The 20,716-nt window shown below is 38.9% G+C and overlaps 1 protein-coding gene across 1 annotated transcript in view; it reads left to right on the plus strand.

Annotated features, from left to right (window-relative positions):
* LOC149563704 (3-hydroxyisobutyryl-CoA hydrolase 1-like) overlaps window positions 1-20,716 on the plus strand; it is a 275,341-nt gene that overhangs the window by 138,869 nt on the left and 115,756 nt on the right. The window contains exon 11 of the mRNA XM_089826843.1: window positions 14,320-14,441. Coding sequence (XP_089682969.1) covers window positions 14,320-14,441 — 122 coding nt within the window. The remainder of the gene's footprint in view (window positions 1-14,319; window positions 14,442-20,716) is intronic.

The raw sequence follows: 20,716 nt of genomic DNA on the forward strand, positions 1-20,716 counted from the left end.
TTCCACTTAACTAATTTTTTATTGCAACATCATTTTTATTACCATCTAGGGTTCTTCTCGTAGAGGTTTTCTTAGCCATGATGTCTAGAAAGATATTGCATTTTTGAAGGCTTCAGATTGACCTATGTACTACTCATAATCTTTGCCAATCTACAAGACATTCTTCCATCATTTGTCTTCCTCCAATTCTTTTTGCAGAAACCTAGATTTTGATAGTTTTGGGAAGCTATTTCTTGCAGTTCTATTATTTGCAGACATACTCCCTTATCCTTGAGATGCTTTAGTAGATTAAATTTTTTTCAGGTTTTCTTTACTATGCGACAATTGCTGCATTAGGTCTGTAAATTTCTAGTCTTTAAAGCAACCTAATTATGCTCTCCTGGAGGAAATTGTCTTTTCCTCCAGTAGTTTATTTATTGTAAAGTTCTGCAAATTCTTTTGTTCTTGAATCAGACTTACAGTTCAGTTTCGAGTTGCTGAGAATGATCTTTTCAACAATATGTGTATTCTGATTTTATTGAGGCAGATATCACTAATGTTTACTGCAGGTTCAGTCCTCTATACTTGATCTTGGATGATGAGAATATCTCTGCAATGTATTCAAAGGAAGGAGAATGCTTGGAAGATCAGACTGCTGTGTGTATGTGTCCTCCAAACTACATTCACAACTCTTATATATATATCCTTCTAGACGGTATGTCCCTTAGTTTTGGCATTAAAACATAATTATTCCTAAATCGGCGACTTCAAGAATTCTGATTAGAATTAACAAAACTAAGTATTAGTTTAGTTAAATACAAAACAAGAACATCTATTTGGAAATCGCCGGCACCTATAGGAGAGGCATAAATATGTATTACTTGCCAACCATTGGATATATTATCCATAAAAGAAGGTATGGTCTGTACTATCAGACCTGTAGAATTATCTAGGTTACATTCTTAACACTTCCTCTTAACTTGATAATTCTACAGAGAGATATCATATCTAGCAATATCAATACAGATGTTTAAGCAAGAATTAATACTCTATATCTATCTGTCTCTTCTTAGTATGTGGTATCATAGAACACATGATACAAAGTCATATTACTAAACTTGTGATATGACAAATCATTGTTACTAGTGATAAGACACATGTTGTGACTCATAAAAACTGGTATTTCTATATCACAACGAAATCCTGAGTTTAAGATCTACCAGAATATAGGATAAACCTGGAGAATTCTAAGATTCTTCCTTTATCCAATTTGTGACCCATGAACATAGCAATGTCAATGTCACAAGACGATCTAAAACTCATTTGGATCTTACAGTAAAATCTACTATTTAGTACATTACCTAAGAGATCGTCATTTCTCATAATGCCTTTTACACAAGTATTCATTATTTCAGAGATCGTCACCTCTTTAAATAATGATTACACATGGTGGAGCCCATAACAGTCAATAGCCTGCCAAGTCTCTTCCTGAAATGTTCTATCTTTACTCTAGATAGAGGTTTGGTGAGTGTGTCTGCTGTCTGATCTGCAGTACAAATGTATTCCAATTTTACAGAATTCCTATCTATCATATCTCTTACATAATGGTAAGGAATTTCAATATGCTTGGATCTATCATGGAAAACTAGATTCATCAAGAGCTTGATGGAACTTTGATTATCACAATGAATAATCGTAGAATTCATGGCTTGCCTAAATAATCCCACAAGTAACTTCCTCAGCCATATTGCTTCTCGAGAGGCCATCATTGCTGCAATGTATTCGGCTTCTGTGGAGCTTTGAGCTACTAAAAACTGCTTTCTGCATATCCATGAAATCATAGCTGATCCTAAACTAAAACAGCATCCCGAAGTGCTTTTTTGTCTTTAACACTTCCACCCCAATCTAAATCGGTGAATCCATGCAAATCTAAAGCAACTTTCTCATATTTGATTCCATAATTAAAAGTGCCTTGTAAGTATCTCATAATGTGTTTAACAACAACTAGGTGAATCTCCTTAGGTTCACACATAAACTGACTTAAGGCATGAACAACATAGCAAAAATCAGGTCTTGTATTCACTAGGTACATAAGGGACCCAATCATCTGTCTATAGAGAGTCGAATCTATTGGAGGTGATTCTGCAGCTGCTTCTTTAAGTTTATGCAGCTGCTTCTTTAAGTTTATGCAAATTGGTCTCCATTGGAGAAGACATAGACTTGCAATTTCACATTTCAAATTTCTTCAAGATATCTGAAGTGTACCTTTCTTGATTTAGTATGATACTATCAGAATTCTGTTTTACTTCCAATCCTAAGAAGTAATGGAGAAGCCCGAAGTCTTTCATCTCGAATTCTCTAGCTAGATCTTTTTTGCACTGATCTATAAGATGATCATCACCTGTGATTAATAAATCATCAACATACAATATCAGTATTACCATATCATCTTTATCTCTTTTATAATATAAGTTTGGATCGGCTTCATTCTTGGAGAATCCTAAGCCAGTGAGATATTTATCAATCTTTTCATACCAGGCCCTGGGAGCCTGTTTAAGCCCATAGAGAGCTTTCTTGAGTCTGCAAACAAAAGCGTTAGGATCATTGGTTTCAAATCCTTTGGTTGCTCTAGATAGACTTCTTCTGAAATCTTTCCATTTAGAAATGTTGTCTTTACATCCATTTGATGTACCTTCCATCCCTTAGATGCGGCAATTGCAAAGACTGCTCGTACGAAAGTATATCTGGCAACAGGAGCAAATGTTTCTTCATAATCAATCCCTTCTTTCTGAGAAAAACCTCTAACTACGAATCTGGCTTTATATTTCTCAATACTCCCATCAGCAACATGCTTTATTTTGAATATCCATTTGGAAGAAACAACAGATTTTCCTTTTGTTCTTGGAAGTATTTCCCAAACATCATTTTTCATAATTGATTGATATTCTTCTATCATAGCTTCTTTCCAGGCTGGATTTTTAATAGCATCAGAAGGATTGGTTGGCTCTGATTTGGATAAATCAATCATATTTGCTATATGACCAGAGAATCTTTTAGGTCTTTTACTTTCTCTGATTGATCCTGAAGGTGTAGTAAAGTCTTGAGCTGCTTCAACTATTTTTATGGCCCAAAGTGGTCTTTTCTTTGAATTTTCCTCAAGGTTCATATTTTCATTTTCGACCTCTTCTAAGTTCTTCCTCTGGGATTCAGATTCACTAATTCTTTTAGAACTTGATAAAGGAGAAGATTCATTGGAACTTATGGCTCTTTTGAATGCAAGATCTTCCTCGAAGATTATATTTCTGCTAAGTTCAATAGTTTTCTGTCCAGGTATGAAAATTCTATATGCTTTTGAAGTTTCACTATACCCTACAAGGATACCTTTCCTCCCAGATGGTTCTAATTTGGTTCTCTTCTCCTTTGGAACATGAATGTATATAGGACATCCAAAAATTCTGAGATGACTTATATTGGGTTTTACTTTAGTAAATACTTCTTCAGGGGTTTTATCTTTAAGATAGGAGTGAGGGCTTCTGTTTTGAATATAAACAACAGTACAAGAGGCTTCTGCCCAAAGATAGTATTCTAGATTTTGGTCAAAAATCATAGCCCTAGCAGCTTTTATAATTGTCCTATTCTTTCTTTCAGCTACTCCGTTTTGTTTTGGGTTATAAGGAACAGTGTACTCCCTCTTGATCCTTGATTCTTTACAAAACCTTTAAACAAGTCTGAGGTATATTCTCCTCCATTATTTGTTCTAAGGGTTTTAATTTTATGTCTTGGAAAATTTTGAGTTAATGCTTTGAATTCTTTAAATCTTTGTAGGATTTCTTCTAATTCCTTGCATTTAAAAAAATAAATCCATGTTTACCTAGAGAAGTCATCTATGAACAAGATATAATACCAGAATCCTCCAAGAGAGGGAACGGACATAGGTCCACATAAATTTGAATGAATTAATTCTAGTACATTATTTGTTTTTCTAGTACTATCATTATAAGGACTTCTAGTACTTTTACCGAGAGCACACCCTTTGCAAATACTAGGGCGATCTTTATTTAATTTTGGTAATCCGGTAACCATCTTTTTCATAGTTGATAAGGTTTTAAAGTTTAAATTCCCTACTCTTTTGTGCCATATTTCGTTTGAATCTTTAGCTTCGTGAACTAGGGCTTGAATGGATCGACTAGATTCTGTATTCAGTTCATACAAATATCCGTTTCTTTGACCAATTAATTTAGCTTTTTTGATGGAAGAGTTCTTAGCCCAAGTTAATCCTTTGCCATCCACGAATGCAACATTGTGTCCATCATCTTCAAGTGCTGTAATTGAGATTAGGTTTCTTTTAATCCCTGGTACATAGAATACACCTTTAAGAAGAAGAGTATTTCCTGTTTTTAGTTTCAAAGTGCAGCTTCCAATTCCTTCAACTGAGTGTGTAGAGTTATCACCAATAGTAACTTCACCGTTACCTTTCTCTGATAAGGAATCTAGAGTTTCTTTGTATCCTGTTATATGTCTGGAAGATCCACTATCAATTACCCATGCCTTATTTGAGATTTCATTTGATAGAGAGGAATATAAAACACGGTTCTCAGGATCATAAGTCTCTTCTTCTCTAATGACATTTGTACAATTTGCCTGTTGTTTGGAATTTTCCAGACAATTAGATCTATAGTGTCCAAATTTTTCACATTTGAAACACTTTATTTTAGATAGATCTTTCTTGGGCTTTCCATTCTTCTGATTTCCCCTTTTCTTCTTTAAGTGCTTTTTCTTGCCTTAGAGGAGTTTGCATTAAGAACGTGAAGTTCTTCATCTTCTACTTTTGGTTTTCCTCCTTTCTTTAGTTTTCTTGACTCTTCTTGAATACAATCATTCTTGAGTCTGTTAAAGTCCGGAAGCTGATCTCTTGCACTTATTCCTTGTGCGAATGTTTCCCATGATTCTTGCAATCCATCTATGGCCATGAGCATTAGTTCGGTGTCATTAATGATGGTTCCTATGCTTGATAATTCATCTCTAATGCCGGCAACTCTTAGGAAATAAGAGTTTATCGATTCTCCTTTCTTTATCTGGATGTGATTCAGTTGTCTTTTTAGTGCAAGAATCCTAGTTGCATTGTTTACTTCATATGCATTCTGTAATGCATTCATCATATCGTAGGCAGTTTGGTGTTTCGTAAGCATAGGTACGATACCATTTTTAACTCCATCCAAGATGATTTGAATGGCTTTTCTATTTCCATTGGTCCATATGGATTTGTAAGGTTCAATTGGTGGCTGTTTGGATGCTCCATCAACAAATTGTCTAACATTGTTCTCTTCAAGAATCATCAAAATTCTGAATTTCCAAGCTTCAAAGTGTTCCTTTCCATCGAATCTGTCCTCAGGTTTGATTGTATATGCCATTGAAAATGGGAGAAAACTACTTGAATATATATGAGGTCTGATTACTGAAATTTTGCGGAGCCCTAGATCTGATAACTTGGCTCTGATACCATGTAAAGTTTTGCAAATTCTTTTGTTCTTGAATCAGACTTATAGTTCAGTTTTGAGTTGCTAAGAATGATCTTTTCAGCAATATGTATATTCTGATTTTATTGAGGCAGATATCGCTAATGTTTACTGCAAGTCCAGTCCTTTATACTCGATCTTGGATGATGAGAATATCTTTGCTATGTATTCGAAGGAAGGAGAATGCTTGGAAGATCAGACTGCTGTGTGTATGTGTGTCCTCCAAACTACATTCACAACCCGTATATATATCCTTCTAGAGGGTATGTCTATGTTGCTGGATTCGTCCCCTGCTGCCCGGATTTGGGTTCGGGTCCGTACGGGTCCGGATTCGTCCCTGGGTTCAGTTCAGGATCGGGCAGGGTCCTTAGTTTTGACTGTGGATTCGTCTGGGTCCTTGCTGAAGCGAACCCAGATGAACCCACAGTGAACTCAAGGCTAAAACAACATTAAAGAGTGTTTTTTTTAATTGTTTTCTTATGCAACTCTCAAAGGAACTTAATAAAAAACATTTCACTCATCTAATCCCTTATGTCAAGGAGGAGGACGATGATATAGCAGCATATGGGACTAGTGGAACTAGTTTGGGTTCTAATGATGATCTAGATATAGTTGCAGTTGGGGATGAAGCCATTGATCCCTCATTTTGTGATGATCCATTTGACCCTTGAAGGGCATTTGATACTATGATTATTGATAAACTACTAAAAACTTGTCATCTATCATCATGTTTCAATATTTATTACTTGATGAACTAGTCTTTCTTTTGCAATTTAGTAATTCAATGTATTATTTGATGAACTAGTCTATGTTTTGCAATTTAGTAATTCAATGTATAATTTTCATTACAATCATGAAGATAGATTAATGAGCGAGTATTTAATGCTTTTAGATTCAGGTAAAAACAGGTTTTAAAGGGACCCGAAACCCTTTGGCATTTGGCATTGATCAATGATCAAGCAACAATTGTTCGTATTGTGAAATGACTTTGTTTTGCAACTATGCATGTTTCTCTTGTGTGTGTGTGTTTATATTTATATAAATAAATAAATAAATAAATAAATAAATATATTGTTTACCGTACAGGTAAAGTAAATGAATGCACACAGAAAGTAACAGCAGAACAGTAGCATAATATTCGCAATAGTAAGTGAATGATGATTTACAATGATCCCGGACGGGATATAAATACTACTGCCGAACCTTCCCGAAGGAGTCCGTCGGCCACAATTATTTTATCCATTACAAACTATTTACCGCCGGACTGTCGGCTACAGAAACACTGCCGGACCGTCGGCTACAGAACATCGCCGGACCGTCGGCTACAGAAACATCGCCGGACCGTCGGCTACAGAATACAAAATACCGCCGGAACCATCCAGTCGGCTAACACCATCCCCCCAAAAAGAAAAGTCGTCTCCTGACGACTGACAAAATATCTGAGACAAATTAACAACAAAATACATTAATAGAGTGACTACAACAAGAGAAATCTGCTTCTGTCATATCACTTCCACATTCATCCCGTTACATCTGTAGCCTCTGTTAACACAATACTGTCTCCTCAAGCTGACCTTGATAGGCACTTGTGCTGCTTTCTCTGTTTTCAATTCCTCGGTACCCTAAGCCAAGTGTCGCTGCACTGCCTCCAACTGGATGTTCAGCTCCTCCCGAGCTCTCTACGTATCCACCTAGACAGCCTCATAGCCAACACCTGCTCCCACTGCCTCTGGTACACAGAAAGTCCATGCTTGCAGCAACTTCAACTCTTCTCAACTGGTCAGACTCCTACGGCTGATATCCGCCACGACTGGGGGTCCAGGGGGCAACGCCCCTGGCAGGGTCGAGGGGCAGCGCCTCGCAGGGTCCTGGGGCAGCGCCCCTCGCCGCCAAGACCAAATTAACACTTCGCAACCCACACAGGAATGCACGGATCACACCATTTCTGTCATTATCTGCCGATTCTGCACTCTTTCTGGCAACCACGAATGCGTCCCCTTCCCTTTGGCATCATCTGTCACTCATTCTGAACAACTTGATTCTGTCGACGTTTTTTTTTTTTAGTACTGAACCTCTGGCTTTGCGTCACCCGCGGCCTTCCTGTTCTCCCTGCGGCCTTTCTGTTCTCTCCGCGGCCTTTCTTTTCTCCCCGCGGCCTTTCTTTTTCTTCCCGCGACCCATTCTTCTCCTACCCGCGGCCTTCCTGTCGTCGCCCGCGGTCTTTTCTCTTACCGTCGGAGGCTGCTAAAAATTCTGGCGGAAATGATTATAAGCCCGCGGCTATCATTGGCGGAGGATGCGAAAAAATTTTGTGCCCGCGGACCATTCTTCCACCGGTGGCTTACTGGCGAGGATTTTCTAAAATGTTATGCCCGCGGCTTCACACTCCGCGGGGGTCTCTTGCCCGTGGACCCGCGGAACTTTCAACTTCACTGGTCGCGGACAGCTGTTGCCCGCGGGGCCTCCAACTTCGACGCCCGCGGGGCCTTTCTTTCGGCCGCAGACAATTGTTGCCCGTGGGGTCCTCCAGCAGGTGTTGCCCGCGGGACCTCCAGCAAGTGTTGCCCGCGGGGTCCTCCAACCGATGTTGCCTGCGGGACCTCCAGCAGGTGTTGCCCGTGGGGTCTAACTTTCCCGCGGGGCCTCTGGCAGGTGCTGCCTGCGGGGCCACCGGCGGATGTTGCCCGCGGGGCCTCCGGTAGGTGCTGCCCGCGGGGCTTTTCCACAGCTTTTTTTTTTTTTCCAATTTTTTTTTTTTTTTTTTTTTTATTATTTGTGTTTTCAACTTTTTTTTTTTTTTTCAACTTTTTATTTTATTTTATTTTACACATCAAATGACAGAGGTACCTCCATTTTGCCTCCCGGCGTCATCATTCTGCAACGACAACGGAGTCAGCTGGCCATCTTGTGACAGCGATGGAGTCTTCCTAGCACCATATATTTTGAATTTGGATCTGTTGACTGTCGGAGGTACCTTCTGCCTATCCAGGGTTGATAATCTGATCGCTCCATTGTCGCCGACCTTCCGAATCTGATATGGTCCAACCCAACTGCCCTTAAACTTTTCCACTTTGATTTCATTTTGACTGTCGTACGCCTTACATTTGTTCTGTGCCACCCCCGTCGCCCACTGTGCCTGCGGTCGTCGCACAACTGGATTATTTCCTTGCTGTCGGTGCTCTTCCACTAATTTTATGCTGCAGTGTGACCTTTTCTTTCCGCGCGGTCTATTCACCATGTACCGGACAGTGGAATCTTTCGTTTTTTTGTGTTCAAACTGTGTGTTCTTCCCCTCAGCTTCAGCCATAGCAGCTTTTCCTTCTTCCGCTTCCTTGCATTCCTGCGGACATTCATTTTCCTCCTTTTTCTCATCTTCGTCAACCCTTAGCATATTGCAACTCGGAAAGAGTTCGTAGTCTTCTATCTGCCAGTGGTAAAGGCCATTCACTGAGTCCAGGTCGTCGTCATTCGATCCTCCATCAAGTCTCAATACTCCTTTTTCATCCGGTTCCATTCTCCTCTTTCCTTCATCATCACTCTCGCCTTCACTGTCAGAATCTGACAATGCTGCCTCCTCGCCAACCATTTGCGTGTGCAGGTCAATTATGAATCTTTTGCCTCCGCACTCCATTGATAGGGTATTGCGTTTCCAATCATGTTTTACTTTTGCTTGCACCAACCAATCCCGTCCCAGAATAGCATCATAGCCTTTTCTTTTTAATGGAATGACTACAAAATCCAATAAAAATGGTTGCGTACCAATTGTTACCAGTTGCGCTTTCAGAATTCCCAACGGTTTGATTCCATGTTGGTCTGCCGTGAGCAACTGAAATGCAAGTGGCCACAACGTCGGTTTTCCCAACTTCTTCCAAGTATCCTCCGGTAAGACATTCACGCCGGACCCTCCGTCAACAATTGTCTCTGTCAAAACATTTCCCAAAATCCCCATCTCAACGACCGCCGGATGCCGTCTGGAGGTGAGTGCCAGCAGCATTGGGTCTGTTGTCATTACTTCCCTACTATTCCTTCCTGTGTCCTCCGGTGCTTTTGAAAACGGTGTATGATTCAAAATAGCCGTCCGTAACTGGGGCATTGTGAGAAGGAGGTCACTTATCTTGACCGGTATCTCCGTTTGTAAGATCTGCCGTACAATGCTTTGTTCTGCGAAGTTCTTTGCCAAGGTGCCGGTGATGTCCTTCAACTGAGATGTTTCCGTTGACGATGCCTTTGCAATGTCCGCCTGCACTTCCCCCACTTTTCTCTTTTCCTCCGCTTGCCTCCGTGTAATTGCCAAAACCTCCTCTACATCCGTGCCGACAGTGATCAAATTTACTCCAGCCTTTGGACACTTGGAATCTTCGTGATCGCCGGGTCCGCACCATCTGCATAATAATTTCGGTGTGTTTGCCACTGTACAATCTCGCGCAAAATGACCCCACAAATTACACGCTCGACATTGAACGATCGGCCGTCCGTTTGCATCATATTGGGTTCGACTTCGGCCTCCATTATTATTGTTATTATTTGCATTGTTGTTATTTTGCCCTCTGCTATTATTCCTATACCCTCCGAATGTGGCACCATCAATGTTTGCATTTCCGTTATTGCCCGATGGGGAAGCCTGCTGCATAAGAAGCACCTGCGGAGATCCTCTTGTCTTCATGTTAAAAGGACAGTCCTTTGTCGAATGGCCCATGATCTGACAGATGTCACAGAATTGGTTCTTCGGGCACGATCCCTTAGTATGACCGTCGGTCTTACATTCCGTGCACCACAGTTCACTACCTTTTGGCTCCTTCTGCATGTTTTTAAACTCCATCATTCGAACCATATCCTTTTGTAAGGCACGAACCTTTTTGCTACTACCTTCGTCATCGCTGCTATCATCTCCGACAGGCTCGTCGTCATCAAAATCAGAGGAGCTAGTTTTCTTCTTGTTTGTCTTCTGCGCACTTTCAAGGTCCAGTGCTCTGTTATAAGCATTGGCATATGATGACAGTGGCACAATTTTCATTTTTCTCCGCAACTTCGAGCGTAGGCCGTCCACAAACCACCTTTTCTGCAATCCGTCCGCTGGCTTGCTTTCCATTTTGTTTATTAAGTCTTTCAATCTCCTGGCATAGACACGGACAGTTTCGTGCTTCCCTTGCTTGGTATTGAAAATTTCCGCTACAATTTCATTATCATCCCGCAAGAGTTTAAATTCGGCCAAGAATTCCTTTTTAATGTTCTCCCATGTATCCAGCTTCTGCGGATTTGTATCCGAAAACCAATCAATCGCGACACCCCGTAGGGTTGCCGGGAATTGCCTGGTCCATTCGTCGGCATCTGTGATTCCATTTGCCCGCCAGATCGTCTCACATGTCTTACAATGTCGGAGGGGGTCGGCTGTACCATCGCCTTCAAATTTTGGTAATTTTTCTTTGGATCCTGCCATAACTCTGGAGGTCTGCACTCCTACAATGGTCGGCACTCCGACACCGGCAGTCTGTACTCCCACACCGGCAGTCTGCACTCCCACACCGGAGGTGTCGACAGCTGCAACCCTTGGTGAAGATGGAGGATCCTCCGAAATTGTTTCCCGCGGAAGTCTATCCTGGACGAAGAGGTCACTCCACGCTCGTGCTCCGTCGGCACCACGAGCCGTGCGAGTTGATGCTCTCCCGTCTGAATTTTCTTCCCTCGGCGAACACAAATTCAAGAACTCCTCCCGTGCTTCTTCCACCAATTCCACCCGCTGCCGAGTCTCCGCCAACAATTCCTCCGCACTTCGGTTTCCGTCGGCAATCCTTTGAAATCTTCGTCGGCGTTCGGCTTGCTGTGCTAAAATTAAATTCTCTTGCGTAATACGGATTCCATCTTTTCCCTTCACTTTATTCCGATCCTTGTTAAGCTGATTTGACATTAATCTTCATTCCTCCCACCTTCCAGATTCATAAGGCAACGACGCCAAATGTTTACCGTACAGGTAAAGTAAATGAACGCACACAGAAAGTAACAGCAGAACAGTAGCATAATATTCGCAATAGTAAGTGAATGATGATTTACAATGATCCCGGACGGGATATAAATACTACTACCGAACCTTCCCGAAGGAGTCCGTCGGCCACAATTATTTTATCCGTTACAAACTATTTACCGCCGGACCGTCGGCTACAGAAACACCGCCGGACCGTCGGCTACAGAACATCGCTGGACCGTCGGCTACAGAAACATCGCCGGACCGTCGGTTACAGAATACAAAATACCGCCGGAACCATCCAGTCGGCTAACATATATATATATATGTACTCACGAACCCACCCACGAACCCAAATATGCAAAATAAAAAAACATAGAAAATACTGAAAAATTAGATTTCAGTATTTTTTCCATTTCTGCTTGTGCCAACATCCTCTGCATCGTCCTGAACTGTGTTCTGATCGCTAAATGGTAAAACCTTCCTATCTATTAAAATTCTAACTTGCAGAACAGATGTAACCTTTGTGTGAATCTAACCTCTGGAACCCAAAGGGGTTTAATCCTCCAAACTCCATGAAATCAAGGTTTCATCCATTAATCTTAGAATCTAAGGATTTTTTTTTTCTCGTAGATCCAGCAGGTTTGTTGAAATAATCATCAAGTGGATCCAATTACATAAAGTAGTCTTTTACATTATGTATAAGTTGCAGGCCTAGTCTGGGTTGAGTTTTTCATGATTTTGTTACATTTAGATTTTGTCCCATTTTCCTTAGATCCTATCAGTAAATACAAGTGCTCAATTATGCAAGCTACCTTTGGTGAGAAATTATCAAAAGATGGTCCAAATTCATGAAAGCAGTCTACTACTTTTTATAGAGGTTCGAGGCCCTGTGCGGGTTGTTTATAAGATTAAGATTTTATGTCATTCGTGTTTGGCTCAAGTAGTGACTGAAGTCCTTTGTTTGAATTTTTGGGTTCTAGGAAAGTATGACATGAGAAAATCAGAATTCTTGCCCATGGTTAGAAAGTGTCTTAGACTTCCTTAGAATAATGGATATTGCTTGGATATGAAAATGAAATATGCCTTAGTGTTTATACCTTGGAAGGAGAAAAGATGGCAGATTTGGTAAGTTAGGAATATGGTGGTTCATCTTGACCTATAGTTAATGGAAACAGAGTCTTATTTGGCTAAAGGGAAACCTCAATCCATGTGAGCAATAATTTTGCAGATGGTGAGGATAGCATAAAAATATTATCATTCATTTGTAAGAAATATTCAGCATATAAAGCAAGTTTCAAGCTGAGAGGCATGGAAGGGAAGGTCTGTGTGACTTGGACGAATAGCCTGTAGATGCCTCTTCTAGAATTTGAATGATACCAAAAGAAAAATTTGCTTAGACAGATGTGCTTGTCCCCATATATGAATTCAGTTGAACAGGATAAATGATGTCTCATACATTTAGTAAAATGTTGACAATAATTACCAATCGAAGTCATAGCTTAAAATAGTATCCTTCGTTTGTGTGAAATACTCAGCATAGAAAGAAAACTTCAGGCTGAGTGACATAGGAGGGGAGCTCCACAGGAGTTGAATGTATTGCTTGTAAATGCCTTTTATGGAAGCTTTAAAATTTTCAAAAAAAAATCATTTATAGATGTGCTTGTGCCCAAATATGAATTCAGTTGAACAGGGAGGTCTACGCGAGTCAGATGTATTGCTTGTAAATGCCTTTTCTGGCAGCTCTAACAATTTTAAAAGAAAATTTCCTTTAGGTAGATCAGATGTGCTTGTTCACAAAAATGAATTCAGTTGAACAGGGTAAGAAATGTCTGATACATAAACTAATACTAACAATAGGTACCAGTATGTAGTCATAGCAGCTGAGAAATTGGTGTGATAAGATTTCAATTGTTCACACATTCAATCCCTATAGTCCTTGTGCCCTTTCTGCTGAAGACAATCTATAGTCCTTGTGTCTTATTCGCTGAAGACAATCTTGAGAACACTTAATTTATCTTCATAATTTGGTTTTTGCAAGGGACTGCTGAAACTAGTGACACTTGAATTATCTTCAGAAATCTGTGTTTGCAAGGAACTGATAACATTAGTGAGTGAATGAGCAAGCTTCACTGTTATGTTTCCCACCATTTCAAAATCCTGAATTCCTGGAACTTGGCAGAAATTGGCTTCATATGAAAACAATCAAAAGGAAGTGTTTCTTTCCTATGTAATGATGCAATCCTAATGCTCTTGTCTTATTTTCTCTATGGTTATCATAGAACAATGTTCTGAGGAGATGGAATTAATTTCAAAATTTAGAACATTACAGCTACTGACTGTGTTCTAGACCAGATAAAATGAAATGGCAAATCTTCAAAAAGAATTTGTAGGCAGATTGACACTCTGGAAAACAATGAAAATAAATTACAGTTCTATGCTATTTTGTTAAAGGACTATTATATGTTTTTTGACTTCTGTATCTTGAATCTCACTATTTTCTCTGTTACAACCCTAGTTTGCATTCTGAAGACAACAAATACATTCTTCCAAGATATTAAGTAGGATTTAATGTTTACTAGATTTTAAAGGAGTAGGGGATTTTCTCTGCAGCACCATTACCAGACTAAAATGATATCTTCATATCCTATTTACTTGTGGAGATGGGAAGAATGTTTATCTGATTATGAGAAATTGAAAACCTCACTGATCTCTAGGAACATCACAACTAAAGAATATGCTTTAAGTGTTTCGTTATTTTCTTTGCCTGTAGATCATACTCAATGTATTTGATAATTGTCTTGTTTTAGTCTACAATATATTTTGTGGTTAACTCTCAGTTACTTGACCACCTTCTATGAACAGAGGTTGCATTTGTTGGAAGAAGCTTTAGCCAAAGTGGAGAAACCAGATTCAAATCTTGTTAATTCTATGATTGATGGAATTTCAGATAAAATATGTGTGAAAGATGGTAGTGCACTACAAAGGTACCTCATCACTTCCATTAATTCATTCTTTGGAAAGTTTGTGGACTATAGAACAAAGGTGCCACATTTCACGAATTCCTTATTTTGCTTGAATTTTGTTGTGCATTATGGGAAATATGTGCATTTGCTTGAGTTGAGATGTCATGTTGTAGATTGTATAGTGAATATAAAAAATATTTACTATGTACGAGAGTAGGTAGGCCCATCTGCCCTTTGTTTAGTTTATATTAGATATGAAATAAGAGCCCAAGGTAGTGGGGTTCTTGCCCCCACCTACTGAAATATATTGGGTGAGTTAATATCACTGTAATGTGATGGTGGATCCAAATGAACATCTGGAGTAGGAGTGCATTGCCTATTAGCCAATAATTTTAAATGGGTGGTGGTTTAGATAATTGAAATGAATCCTGTCTCTATTGAACAAATAAATTAGGAAGTGCATACATCCACACAGTTTTCCACAAACATCTTTGGGATAAATGGTTCCTTGGTATTTGAGATTCTGAAACACCACTTTGTACAACTCTTATCTCTTTAGTAACTTTTCCATTGTATGATAGCATCCATGTCTTAAACTATTTGGTCAATTTATGTCCCTCCTGGGGTCAATCTAATCATAATTCCAGAAAATTGGTGTCAATCCACTCTCCCTAAGGAAATATATAAAAGACGAACACAAATCATACAAGAAGGAAACCAACAATGATTGGTTTCATCAGGTTGAGGTCTCCCCAAGGCCAGGTTCACTAGTGAGAACCTCAAGACTAAGTTCAATGACTATCATAAGGATACTACTAAAGGATGGGGAATATCTTGTACTTAAACATGAGGCTTGCTTATATGCTATTGGCCATGACTTAATTTGTTCTCTCAAGCCTGTCCTTTGAAGTCATGTCAATTTATAGTTGTGTAATTGTTCATTGGACATAATTTAGCATGATCTATTGACATGGTGGTTAAAGAACTTTGTAATTTAGATGTGCATTAATTGTATGATGTGATTGATTGATGTAACAATAATAAATTGAGATGTTGTGTTACTGCATATGTGATCCTTGATCTGGAGTTTGATTCGCAATTCTTTTTCATCTCCAATTATTTGAGTTTATAAGTTTTCTGTTACCTACAAATGGTATCAAAACCTTGGGGAAGTAGAAATATTCTTGGTTTTCTTATATTTCTTCCTCGGACTCAACCTTTAACATGCTGAACTTGGATGTGATTTGTCCCTTTCAGGAAACATATGAAAACTCATCACTGGTTACTATGCCCACACTTCATTTTCTTGTTGTAGGGTGAAGCCTAGTTTACCACTTTATGAAAATCATCTTTTAGTTTCTTATACTTCATTTCAATACAATTAAGTATGGTTCAATAATTCCAACTTGCAACCTAAAATAAGGTGTAATGTCAACATCTGAATATTTGAGTTAGCGTGCAGCCATCTTTTAACTGCTTTCCAGCATTAAAACATCACTCTTAGTCAAGTAGTATCTCATCTTTATCCAGGGTTCTATTTTTGACACTGTTGTTGTCTTTGCAAATATATGCATCTCTGCTGCCTACCACAATTCTTCTCCGCTGCTAAACTTGTTAGAGAGATGAATGAGGCAGTGTCAAGTAGTTGACAGAACAAAGAGCATAGCACCGACTCAGAATTCTGCCACTTTATAGGAATGACTGATTTTAGTTCCATGAAAAAGTTGGCAGTGATTAAAGCAAGGTTCCTCCTGAGAAGTCCATGGATGTAGCCAAGGAGTCAAATTTAAAAGAAAATAATCTATGCTCCACAGAGTTTCCGGGACGGGGGCGTTTTAGGGGACGGGAACGTGTTTCTTGTACGGGTACGGGTCAAAGCCAAAATTTAGGGGACAGGACCTTAAGGGACGGCTATAAAATATAGGGGATTTTTAAATTTATATATATGGAGAATCAGACTTCTTTAGAGATATATTTGATATTTTAAATATGCATATCATAACATTGATAAACCATTCACCATAGAATACATGGAAATTGAAAACTATCAAGATTAAAATCAAAATGAGAATATGATATGATGATATATCCAAATATCGCATACAATTAGCAAAAATGCCCAAAGGTATTAAGTATCAATGTATCATCATGATCCATGAAATCAAAATGATATAATGAAAGTAAATACTAGAAGTGTAAATGAGATGCCCAACTCCATAATAATCAAAAGCAATAATGTATTTGAGTATTTGCAAAGCGGAAAGCCAAATATATGGCTATCCTCTAGGAATCTAAATCTATATCTAGATCAAGATCAGTCCTAGTCTCTTCCTCTGAATCACTGCCAGGGGTAGGCAGAGGGTCCTCATCCAATGGAACACCAAGCAGCCCTGGAGGTGTGTTATCCTCATCAATCTGCAGTGCATCCTTAGGATTAACATTCCATTGTAGTGCTGGAGTCTGTTGATACTCAAGACTCTGTGGCTCCTGTAGTCGCAATACAAGCTTCTCCGATCGTCTAGAGGTAAGGTTGTTCCTCTTGACTGATTGGATAAAGCTATATGTAGACCAATTCCTCTTTGCAGTAGAGGAACTCACAACCTGTGAGAGAAGACGGATGGCAAGGCCTTTCAGCTCAGGTGCATCTCTACCATGCCATGTCCACCATCCAATCGGGTCCCTTTGAGCTAATGTAGCTCTATCAATCCTCGCCTCTGGTCTACCAAATGTTAGACCATGAAGATTGGAAAAGTCAAGCCATTGCCCTCGAATTTTTGTAGCATCCTCTGCATTATACATTTTTGAAAGGGCCTTGAAGAAGCCCTCCTTCACCTATATTGAACAAACAAAAATTAAGAAGTTAGAGTTTATAAACTTTACAAATAAAATCAAAATTTTAAAAACATATTATAAAATTCGAAATCTTTAACATAAATTAAACTCACCTCCTCATCATTAGATGGAGGCACTCTCCTAGGCCTTGGTGCATACCATTTTGAATTGACTACATAGGCTGCCATATGAAGTGGGGTGTTCATAGAGTTCCACCTTTTCGTTACAATGGGCTTAAGATGCTCCTCATAGAACTCCAAAGTAGGTTCCTTCTCTTTAATAACTTGCTTTAGCTGCCCAAGCATGCTATCAAAGGTCTCATGAATCTCTCCAAGGCTAGGAGATTCAGTATCAGCATATCTAATGACCTGCACAATAGGGTCAACGAAGGAGCAAATGTATCTGCAAATGAAAGAAAATTGCAAGTGAGAAACATCATATGTTAAAAAAGTCAGCAAGTGCTTAAATCAGAAATGTTTTTATTAAATTAGCAATAACAATTATGATGTCAATTACTTAAGTTTCTTACCTCATCGTGGTCCACCAGATCTCATCTACGATTCTTTGTCTGACAAGTCTTCCATCTAGGGTGCTTGATTCATGCCATCTATTCCACTCTGCATTGACCACCATGGATTGTAAGGCCTCTTGGACCTCAAACATCCTCTTCAACAAAATGAAGTAGCTAGCATATTGAGTCTCCACAGGCTTGAGTAGTTCTTTTTTGGAAAATGTCCTAAATAATGCAAGAGATGTGTGATGATTGCAAATAAACATTTTCACATCTCTAGCCTCATACATCATAGTCTTTATCCAATCAATTTTCCCAAAGCCCTTCAAAGTATTATTCAATGCATGCACACAACATGGGGTCCAAAAAATGTGTCTATAGGTGCTCTCTACTATCAATCCAACTGATTTACACACCCAAGCTGACTACTTGAACAACAATTGAAGCCCCTACCTGTTCTATAGCATCCTTCAAAATCTGAAATTGGAAGGATGCATCCTTCTTTTTTCCCTGAGCAATCAATGGCTCTAAGAAAATAGGCCCCTGCTGTACTAGTAATAATAAGATTGATGAGTGTCCGATGTTTGATATCGGTCCAACCATCCATGATAATAGAACATGCATCACTCATCCATGTTTGTCTCATATCCTCCATCAAAATGTTTACTTTTTGAGTACTCTTTGTCAATGATAGTGGTGTGTAATTTAGTTTCTCCTAGTGGTACAAACGAGGGACGAGCAACATAAATATCTTTGCACATTTGTTTATAGAATGAGGAATGAGAAACATGGTATGGTATGCTATGAGCAACAAGAAATCTGCCAATGGACTCTTCAACTCTCTCTTTTGCTTGTATGTTAAATAAATCAGTCACATTGGTATCTCTCTTGGCCTTTACCTTCCCTTTACTAGCAATGCTAGTGGGAGTGAGTGTGGGAGTGAATGAGGGTGTGGGTGTGCTACCTATAGGATCCCTGGATTTCAATAACTCTCCCTCCACATACAACCTAGTGGCCTCAAGTTTTTCATCATCCTTAATTTTTTTGCAAACCTTCAACCCTTGCCCACCTATTCATAAAAGATGACAATACACTCTTGTGTAGTTCCCAAAATAACGCTTCTTACATATATGACACTCCCATTCCCTACTACCCCCTGAATTTTTCTTGTTATTGTTGTCTACTTTGTGGCAAATTGTAGGAGAGGTTTCTTAGGGTTGTATGAGCCTTTGGCATATTTTTTTAGGGCTTTGGAAGGGCACTCAAATGGATTAGGCATTGCATCTTCCATAGGGACATGTATATTAGGCTCACTTGAAAAATCATCCATGGTTGCCCTAGGTCTTTTTCTTGGTCTTTGTAAATGTGACACTTGAGTTTCTTGCATGACAACATCCATGCTATCACTACGTCCCTCACTCTCATTGCTGCTCATGTTTTTGCCTTTGGATTTTACAATGTTTAATATTGCTGCAAGTTATGGAAAAAAAACATTTCAATGTTCCATTCAACTTTCCTTCTCTATGTCGTTGGAAAAATTGAAAAATGACAACAAACAACAATAAAGTTTGAATCAAACAAAAAGAAAATAAAAAACATACTTGGAATGAAGTAGAATGAAGGCAAAACCTCCTCTTGTACCTCCAAAATGCACTCCTCTTTTGTTGTTGCTGTTTTCCTCTTCCCAACTTGCAAACAACTCCAATTGAACAATACTCTTTTAGTATTTACCTGTTGTTATTTGAAGCCACATTAGGGTTCTCTTATTTTAGAAAACTCCAACGTCCATGTGGGGCCTAGGCGGAATTGAAAAACAATAAAAAAACATTTTTTTGGGCTTTTAACTCAGTTGTCATCAGCTGGGAAAAAGGGGAAGCGTTAGCAAAAGGGGACAGTCGAGGGACGGGAATGGAATCCTCCGTATGGGATTCCATAGCCCTATTTCCTAGCAAAATTTTTTTTGAGTTTTGGGCACGGTACCCTTTTTCCCCAATTCGGGACGTCGCAGGGGATGGCGGAAATAGGTACTCGTGTCCCCATTTCATACCCAGTACAAGGACGAGCATAAAAGGGCTAGAAATGCGTCCCCGTGGAGCATAGAAAATAATTGCCTTGGTAGTTTGATCTATAGCACTTGTTTCTAAACTTGTAGATTTTGTTAGGAAAACACTGATATTGTTAATGGAGTAGGAATGTTAAATGGTTATAAATCAGCAACATATCAGAAATGCGTTAAAGCAAACAAACACACTATCTATTTCAGGAGAAAACACAACAAAAGTCAGCCCCATTCGCTATATTATCTATTATCAGTGGTAAAGTGATTATGATCATGGTTACTAGGGGACGGGGAAACTTGGAGGTCTCCGCAACTGGTAATGGTACTAGTACCACTATTTTTCAAAAATAGGAGACATGGTACTTGGAGATGGCCTTTTTATTAATAGTTTGACAAAGTAGAAAAACTATAAAACTAAAAGACTAAAGTAAATACTAATAGTAATCTCACATTAATATAGAGTCAAATAGTTCAAAACTCACATAATCACATTACTGTATCTCATAGTCATATCTGATTTCTAAATATTGCATATGATCATCATCATATCATATTAGTAATCACTGAGATTGTCATTACATATTCAAATTTTAAACTCAAAAAAATATAGTTTGATGCTAAATAGCTGATAGGCCAAAAAAATGAAATAACTTAGTACTGTAAACAAAAACCAGAAATCTATCTAGTATGATGATGATACTGTCAGCTACTCCACAAGGTTGTGATCATCTATCTCAAGGTCTTTAGATATCATGCTCTCCAAATGATCATCATTCTCCATCTTAGATTCCATGTTATTATCTAAATAATATTTTTAATTATTGTTGGTTAAGTTGGATTCTGGAATTAAAAAAAACAAATTAAAAGTGTTTCTAATGTTTATAAATTATTAAA

This window comes from Cupressus sempervirens, chromosome 4 (assembly GCF_028749045.1).
Source record: "Cupressus sempervirens isolate cs-2001-9-10 chromosome 4, ASM2874904v1, whole genome shotgun sequence".
Classification (NCBI taxonomy): Eukaryota; Viridiplantae; Streptophyta; class Pinopsida; order Cupressales; family Cupressaceae; genus Cupressus; species Cupressus sempervirens.